The sequence below is a fragment of the Ciona robusta genome, chromosome 8, assembly GCF_009617815.1.
Source record: "Ciona robusta chromosome 8, ASM961781v2".
NCBI classification, from domain to species: Eukaryota; Metazoa; Chordata; class Ascidiacea; order Phlebobranchia; family Cionidae; genus Ciona; species Ciona robusta.
Genome location: NC_143242.1, coordinates 750,979 through 760,159, shown reverse-complemented (window position 1 = coordinate 760,159; position 9,181 = coordinate 750,979). Strand labels below are relative to the sequence as shown.

Sequence of the window (9,181 nt, the reverse complement as noted above, 5' to 3'; positions counted from 1 at the left end):
AGGTGTAAAAATGGGGGTTAAGGTTTTAATTCTTCGAAGTGCACAGTTTTGTTGCTTCTTCTTCTTGTGCAAATCAGATTTTTAAAAAACACATTTTTAGTGGGCCAACTATTTTTAAAAAGTAGGTGTAAAAATGATCCAGACATCCATGCACCACAATCATCATCAAAGTAACGCAGTTGGCCACGTTTTCTTTTGGCTGTATTTAGTTGATTGTCAAAAACTACAAAACAATTTTCTTTTTTTGTCAGCAGGGATCATTGCAGCCTGTTTTACGTCATTTTTTGTCAGCATTGTAATAACGTTTTTTTAAGAATGCCAGCTGTTGTTTGGGAGTGGCTGCAACAATTGTATTTTGTCAGTTATGTACTTTTCTTTTTGATCACTTGCTTGGTGTTTTGGAAAAAAACAAAATGATTTGGCAACCACGTCCTATGAGTGGTAGATCCCACTTTCACATAATTCGCAAAGTATGCAGTCTTGGTTGACAGTGTATAGCATTGCACACTTAACAGTTCACAACCATCGTAAATATTAAAAATGGAAACCTGCAGTAGCACCATTTTGTAAATGAAAAAAACAGGTATTTTCAGGAATGTGCTGGATTTATACCCGTCATTTAGGTTCGCGTTTGGCAGCAGCCTTGTGCTAAATATTCATGCGTCTATATGTTATGAAAAGGTGTTTAGGTGAGTTACTTGGAAATGAAGTAATTTTACCATAGTATTAGTAGCAATCCGGGAAAATGTATCTTGAAATGTCATGTGCAAACATGTATAAGCTGTCGCTCCCGGGTATATTATCAACTTTTTAAGAAAACTTTCCAACCATGATAAGATTTCATTCCAACGTTTCGACGTCCTATAAGGTCGCCTGCATTAGGGTAAGTGGATGTGGCATGATAAGGACGACGTCGAAACATTGGAATAAAATCATATCGTTGCCAGTAGTTTTATTAAAAAGTTGACGTGCAGAAATCGTTGCTCGGTGGTCTATGGTGGCCTATGAGTGCCACCCTAATAAATAAAAAAATAAGAATATTACGATAAAAAAACGATAAGTAAAATGAAAGCGAAAAGTAAAATGAAATTAAAAAGTAAAATGAAATTGAAAAGTAAAATGAAATTGAAAAGTAAAATGAAATTGAAAAGTAAAATGAAAATGAAAAGTAAAATGAAAAGTAAAATGAAAATGAAAACGAAACGTAAAATGAAAATGAAAACGAAACGTAAAATGAAAATGAAAATGAAAACGAAACGTAAAATGAAACGAAAAGTAAATTCAAAACGAAAGGTAAAACGAAAACGAAAAGTTAAATGAAAACGAAAAGTAAAATGAAAACGAAAAGTAAAATGAAAACGAAAAGTAAAATGAAAACGAAAAGTAAAATGAAAACGAGAAGTAAAATGAAAACGAAAAGTAAAATGAAAGCGAAAAGTAAAATGAAAAACTTCACGTGGACGAGACGTGCCAGTGCCAACATAGACATCACAAAAATCTTACATGTAGTATTTCTATGGCAGGTCTTCTTTCATTTTAAATCTTTGCACGCGCTTTGAAACAAGATATTATCAACAAAAATGGCTGATATGTGGAACAAATTTAAAGAGGAGATGAAACAAAAAAGAACAAAGAAACCTGAACGTAAGGTTACCGGTAAGAATGACTCGCAAATTTTAGATAGGAAATGCATTACCATTCAAAGATGCAGCCCTGAAGTATCAGGCAAGGCTCAAAAATATTTAAAAATAGGAGCTCGCGAGTTTGTTCCATTTCTGTTTGATGAATTGAGCATTAAAAACATAAAAAAGGCATGTAATGCTCATTTTTCCTTTGAAGATGATGATATGACCTGTGACATTTTAGCTGGGGAGCAAGGTCCATCATGCTGTTTACTTGATCAATTACCAAACTTCAATGTCGTACATATTAGAGCAATTGCTAACACAACTGAACTAGCTTGTAAAGAAAATTCTAAGTTTAAACTTGTGGTATCAAGCTCTTTGCCCCAAATTAAAAGAAGAAAAACTGACCATCTTCAGCCGCAACAAATTTCTGTGGAATTTAGTGTGAAAAGGGAACACCCAATCCCCAAAAGTTTATCGGTTGTAGAAATGATGAAATTAGGAAACGTTATGGACGCTACCAGTACAAAAATTAAACTATCTCAGTTTCACATTTCTGACATGATGTGGAGTACTGAAATTGAGGAAATTATTCGGGTCGAAAAGGAAAGTTTTAGCCAAGGAGGCTTTAGAAAGGCATATAAGGTGCAATCTTCTTCCAAGCTGTTGCCTGGTACTTGGGTGTTAAAGCAATACTTGCCAGAAACATTGGACACACTTAATGAAATAAACCAAACCCCTGAAGGCCATACCCGCAAGATCGTGCAAATGCACATGCTTGCAGCAAATTTTACTTCCCAACTTGCCAAAGCAGTACAAAATCTGACTAAAGGCAAATTTGGATATATACCGACATATACTAAAATATACTTCGGAAAAATTACAGACGGCGAAGAGGACACATTTGTTACCTTGGAAGAATATATACATGGAAAATTTACAAAATATACATCGAATGATGGTACTGTATGTGGAAACAAAGAAACGACAGCATGTAAAAAAGCAGTATGTTTAGCACATTTCAGCTTTCAGCATTCTTCCCAGCAGCTGCTTTTAACCGACATTCAAGGAGATACTACTGTGTACACTGACCCAGAGATTGCTTCCATTAAACATGTAAACGAAGATGGAACTTTATTGTTTTGTGCAGGGAATCTAGCACAGCGAGCAATCTCTACCTTCGTTGCACAACACGAGTGCAATGATTATTGTGAAGCTTTGGATTTAAAGATGTAGTGAACAATAAATTAAGGATCTATTAATAATCTTGAAAAAGAATAAGCTTGCAAATCAATATTATACATAGCAGGCGAATTGTCAAAACGCTTGAGGTACCGGTAATAAAGCATTTCAGTTTTACGTATAAGCCAGCTAATTTCTTTTCACAATCAGGTGCACAAATCTAACTATTTGATAACATACCCGTACATATATTTTTATAATCTATTATAATATGGTATTTCTTTTATAGATTTCCTACACCTACATTTTGTTATATTGTGTACCCGGTACATATTTGCCTTTTACAATTTCTCTTGTTCCTTTCATTTTTCAACTAATGTTCTTTTTACCTTATGACAGTGTAGTTTTATTATAAATACACAAATGGTGGCTCACTGTTGCATTTTTAATGAATATTTTCTGCGAGAAAATTTCAGCAAAACTGGAAATAAAATCAGTGGTAATTTAATTTAGTTTTCTGGTATTTAGACTTAAACAAAAAAACAAACATATTTATGGTATAACAGGTTCTTTAGTAAGCTGAGAAACAAGCTTTCTTCTCAAAAACAAGTAAGCATCTGTACATTCATTTGCCGATAGGAGATGAGGGTTAGGAATATATTCTTGTAAAGTCTTTCGCTGGGATGACAATAGGAAGTCGGTTCTCACATCCAGAACTCCAGAAACCTCACAAACTTCCTTTAGCTGTGAATCAGTTATATGCTGGCCTGGAGAATCACTATTATTAGTACTGAACACCAGAGCAAGAATAACAATATAATTTACCACATTTTTCAAGACCATAGTTTTCCGGAAAATTGTAAATATGATTGGGAATGCCGTTGGGAAGATATGTACCCCTTTGATATCTTATTCTATGTGTATTCCAGTTATCCACGAATACTTTCATTTCCTTTTCCAGCACTGGTATATACACAAATGCAAGTATATCTCTGTTAACAAACATAAATAATAATGTTTTTGTAAGCTCTACTTTGGGTAAATGCAAATAAATGTTATTACTTACATCGTCCAGCTGCATATAGTCTGTTGTGCCAGAATTCAACCGAAAGGTTGTAGGGTCAGAAACCCACTGGTGGCTTAGTCATTTGTATCCTTGGGCAAAGCAATTAGCAAATATAGCCTGAACCCAGTGGATTAATGGGTTAAACTAACACAGTCAGGAACATCTGAATTATACACTGCAATACCTCCTGTAACTCGACAGTGGGCATGCTTGCATTTTCCAATGAATATCCTACATTGGCTATTGCAATGCAAAATTTAATTGCGTCATGTTACCTGTCTAAAGCTATGTCAGGATTGTAATGACCCAGATCTTTCAAAGACATTAATTGGCGTTTAAAATACTTTTCCAGGCGTTCATGTAACTCTTTCCACCATCTTTCAATCTACAAACAAAGCCATTGTATTAATTACAGAGTGTCAACCACTACTGTTAAAAAAACATATTTAGACTGCACCCCATGTTTTATGCTCACATTGAAACTGATTTCACCAAATCATATTAAGTACCGGACACTGGTATGTTTAAGCATTAATAAAAAATGTTAAGTTAGCAACATACCTGATTTGAAGTTGATTTTCCATAAATAACAGTATCACTCGCATCAGTAACATCAATATGAGATTTTCGAAGAAATGCATGCATTGTGGCCATGATACCAGTTTCTGTACCTTTGTCAAGCCTCATATATGATGCAATACATTTTGTCTCATAAATATAATCAAAGTACCAACGAGCAATTAATTTGGGGTCACAATTGTCGGTCCAAATTTTAAGCCACAGCAGATTTCGGCTAGCAGTGTCTATGCAACCATACACAGCTAGTGGAAAAGTACTTTTTTGAAATCCCATTAGTTTACAGTGGCCGTCAAGTGAATGTACCCAGTCAGGTCCTTTGCTACTAAAATGACCCTTTTTTAACCTTTTCTTCCCTGGTGTTCTTGCTTCCAGCCCATCGGGATCTAACTCCACCATGATTGCATATACTAGGTCCCTAGGTACATTCATATGGTGCTGTTTCCTTACTTTCTGATGCATGGCGCGATATCCTAAACACTTTCCAGGTCCATCAAGTTCTTTGGTTACTGCTGACTTTACATCATTTATTGCAATTGCTGGATCAATATAAGTGATGTTAAAAAATTTCAATCTTCGACAAAGAGTTCTTAGACTCCATGGGTACTGAGGAAAGTCACGCTTTACAAAATCAAGTATTTCTAATCTTTTAATGGATTGTCTCACATAGTTTTGCAATGCACCAGTCAACACAACGTCATTTTGCCAATCCATCACTGATGTCAGCAATGGCACTTAACAAGTTTACTAGGCCTGTGCTGTGGTAACATATTATTAAATGGTTAAAATTTTTGCATAGGGGTTAGTGCATAGTAAAAATCTGAGCATTCCGTAGTTTTAAACCTAATGCTGTCAGGGTGGGTTACGGATTAGTATAAATTTTCCTAGTTCCATATTTCTGTCTTTAAGTGGGCCTATACTGCCCATGTTACATTATTATGTCTAACATCTAAGTATAAACCATATCAAAACATAGAAAATACAATAACCTCAAGTTGACATTATTTCTTTATATCTAAATCTGCTATGTCTAGTAGTCTTGTACCATACCAGTACCTACAATGTACATTGCATAGATAAAGCGTAATAGTTTAGTATACTAGTCGGCCATCTGCGAAGCAATGATATCCACTTTAGTACCTGATCCGAACTATTGTTTACATGAGGCTTTTGAGGCTGGTATATCTACTTGTTCACCCAAGACCAAAAATTCACCTAATAAAAATTAACAAAGCGTTGACCTATATTACTACTTGTTTAGGATAGCCTACTATGGTTCTACTCCTAATATTAGGCCTACGCATAACGAATGTTTGGTTAGATTTAAAAGTTATGACAAATTGCAACAACATTGTTGGGTTGATTTGGCTAATAACAAGGAATAAATAAACAACTACCGGTACGTTAAAGCAACAAGTACGAAGGTTTAAAATGAAAGAAGACATTCCATAGAAATCAGAGTAAATAAAAAGTAATTTTGATAGAATTTTTAAGATTTCTATGTTGGCACTGGCACGTCTCGGCCACGTGAAGTTTTTCATTTTACTTTTCGTTTTCATTTTACTTTTCGTTTTCATTTTACTTTTCGTTTTCATTTTACTTTTCGTTTTCATTTTACTTTTCGTTTTCATTTTACTTTTCGTTTTCATTTTACTTTTCGTTTTCATTTTACTTTTCGTTTTCATTTTACTTTTTGTTTTCATTTTACTTTTCGTTTTCATTTTACTTTTCGTTTTCATTTTACTTTTCGTTTTCATTTTACTTTTCGTTTTCATTTTACTTTTCGTTTTCATTTTACTTTTCGTTTTCATTTTACTTTTCGTTTTCATTTTACTTTTTGTTTTCATTTTACTTTTCGTTTTCATTTTACTTTTCGTTTTCATTTTACTTTTCGTTTTCATTTTACTTTTCGCTTTCATTTTACTTTTTGTTTTCATTTTACTTTTTGCTTTCATTTTACGTTTCATTTATTTACTTTTCGTTTTCATTTTACTTTTTGTTTTCATTTTACTTTTCGTTTTCAATTTACTTTTCGTTTTCATTTTACTTTTCAATTTCATTTTACTTTTCAATTTCATTTTACTTTTTAATTTCATTTTACTTTTTAATTTCATTTTACTTTTCGCTTTCATTTTACTTATCGTTTTTTTTTATCGTAATATTCTTATTTTATTTATTTATTAGGGTGGCACTCATAGGCCACCATAGTGGTCATATGGAGCTTCACAAACAGTAAAATGTAAGAACACGTGCGTCATTGACAGCGAGGTCGACGACAATCGTTATAAAACGAGTGTCTTGTTGCATCCAAAGTTAGTATAGACCAAGTTAGGAACGGGATTGTAAAACAACGAGTCTTGTTATCCATTGTCTATGACGTCATAGTCGCCACCATTACGGAGCCCACCGCATAGCATTTTATCATTGCTGGGTGCTGTTTTTCGTTGGAACATTGCGATTTTTTTAAAAACCAAGCATTTCTGCGCGTAAAAAAATGGCTTTCTACTAATTAATAAACCTCACAAAAATAATCAACTTTTATTGAACACTCAATCGATTAAAAAAACATAAAATAACATGCCTAAAAGATTTTTTTAAAAACCAAGCATTTCTGCGCGTAAAAATGGCTTTCTACTAATTAATAAACCTCACAAAAATAATCAACTTTTATTGAACACTCAATCGATTATAAAAAACATAAAATAACATGCTTAAAATATAAAAATGCAAACAAAAACGCTTAAAATATAAAAATGCAAACAAAAACGCATAACATTACCATTAACTGGTGTATCTAGCTACAGTTTTGCATGTAAATTGCCGTGATTTTACTTTTTGGCTCAACCCGGCAACGAAACTTAAGGTATCTTTGTTGTAAAATTTGCCTAATATCGAAGTGACATTGAGGAAAACAATACTGAGTTACTTTTTTAGTCCTCTGCTTGAATTAGTAAGCTACCTTTTCTTTTAAGCAGTTTGGAGCTGCATGTCCACTCATGTTGGAGTAGTAAAGATTCGTAGGTATATGATCATATACTATTATGTAAACTAAGCTGATTGGCTGCTGGTCTTAATCGCCAACGTAAAGGACCCTGTTAAACCACACTGTACGCTGAAAACCAGTCAAAATATTAATTTACTTCACATTAATTCCTAGATTTAATGTTATATAAGAAATTATATTTTAAATGTTAAAACAACTGCTATACGTGTTTTCTAGCTTTGTATCGCTTACAAGAACTAAATGAACACATGCCGACCATGCATTTGTATAGGTGATTCACGCCCTGTGGGCTCCGTAATGGCGGACACGAGCGCCGTTTCCTAACTTGGTCTATACTAACTTTGGTTGCATCCAACTCTTGTACACTTGTACAGTTTTAATATGTGTTATGATGTCATAAACATTTATTATTTCATTTTAAAACAACGTAAACGTGGCGATACATTAGTTTAACTGGAACCACTGGTGTACTGCGGTATTTGAAGAGGTCCCAGTCACAGAAATAAAAAAGAATAGAACGCGCATGCGGTATTTGAAGAGGTCCCAGTCACAGAAATAAAAAAGAATAGAACGCGCATCTCTAACGTCGATAAAGGAGAGAGCATGATACACTCTCTCTTTTTCACGACTCGTTCCCGTTTACTATAGTAATCAATGGAAGCCAGGTCGTTTTATGTAGTTTTTCTTCGTTTTACGACTTAATTTAAGTTTATACGGAAAAGTTTATACGGAAAATAACTATTTCCAAACATATATATATTTCTAACAAACCGTTTTTTGAACGTTTTTAATTAGATTATATCACGGTCTTGGGCATATGCGCGTTCTACTCTTTTTTTATTTCTGTGGTCCCAGTTTACATCGTAAAATCAGAGAATAGTGCGCGTTACTCTTTTTTATTTCTGTGGTCCCAGTTTACATCGTAAAATCAGAGAATAGTGTAGCTTTCTTTGGTGAAATAAAGTTAGCACTTACTATACTCCGCACTGTAGAGATGGAATATTTCTCCATGCAGAATCTGTTTTGTCAATAATAAGCTTTATATTAAAATTTTGTTCAATTTCTGTTACTGCACTACTTTCTAGAATAACCTAATGTGAAAAGAAATAGCAACTGTCAAAACATAAATTGAAAGAAGGCACTCCAATATTTCAAAAGCTTTTCAAAATTTCAACTTGAACTAAAGAAAATAGTCTATTTGAACTAAAGAAAAAAGTAAAAACAGCAAACATAACCCAAACTTTACCTACTCCACTGCCACCATCCCAGCTAACACAAAACGTTCACACAACTTTGGCGACGTTGTAATTTGGTTCTATAAGGACATACGCCAACAGCGTTGGCAATGCGTTACCATTACTTTGTGGGAAACCCTTTGGGTTTAAAATGAATGTCTGCATGAAAAGTATGCGGGTACATGTAGTGTTCATGCTCATTGTTTATATTCATGCTATCATATATCACGAAGTATTTGATATCTATGTATCGTATCACGTGATCGGATCATAATTCATAACCACGTTATTAACTCGACTAACAATATACCGAACTAACAAACATTCCAGTCTAGTCTTTAAATGATAGAACAAATTTTGTTCAATTTCTGTTACTGCACTACTTTCTAGAATAACCTAATGTGAAAAGAAATAGCAACTGTCAAAACATAAATTGAAAGAAGGCACTCCAATATTTCAAAAGCTTTTCAAAATTTCAACTTGAACTAAAGAA

At 33.7% G+C, this 9,181-nt stretch overlaps 2 protein-coding genes across 3 annotated transcripts; one reads left to right on the top strand and one right to left on the bottom strand.

Annotated features, from left to right (window-relative positions):
* Nucleotides 1–986: 986 nt before the first annotated feature.
* On the top strand, nucleotides 987–3,241 carry LOC149732023 (myosin heavy chain kinase B-like). 2 transcript variants are annotated; one of them, XM_089882193.1, is made up of 2 exons: nucleotides 987–1,644; nucleotides 1,840–3,241. In XM_089882193.1, the coding sequence occupies exons 1-2, from the start codon at nucleotides 1,581–1,583 to the stop codon at nucleotides 2,859–2,861; spliced, it is 1,086 nt and encodes a 361-aa protein (XP_089738319.1). In that variant the 5' UTR covers nucleotides 987–1,580; the 3' UTR covers nucleotides 2,862–3,241. The 2 variants fall into 2 exon arrangements, with proteins under 2 accessions (XP_089738319.1, XP_089738318.1); XM_089882192.1 differs by having other exon boundaries at nucleotides 987–1,656.
* On the bottom strand, nucleotides 3,234–6,229 carry LOC149732022 (uncharacterized). Its single transcript, XM_089882194.1, has 4 exons — nucleotides 4,435–6,229; nucleotides 4,149–4,258; nucleotides 3,633–3,799; nucleotides 3,234–3,574 (listed from the first exon to the last, which is right to left on the bottom strand). The coding sequence occupies exons 1-4, from the start codon at nucleotides 5,161–5,163 to the stop codon at nucleotides 3,360–3,362; spliced, it is 1,221 nt and encodes a 406-aa protein (XP_089738320.1). The 5' UTR covers nucleotides 5,164–6,229; the 3' UTR covers nucleotides 3,234–3,359.
* Nucleotides 6,230–9,181: the final 2,952 nt, after the last annotated feature.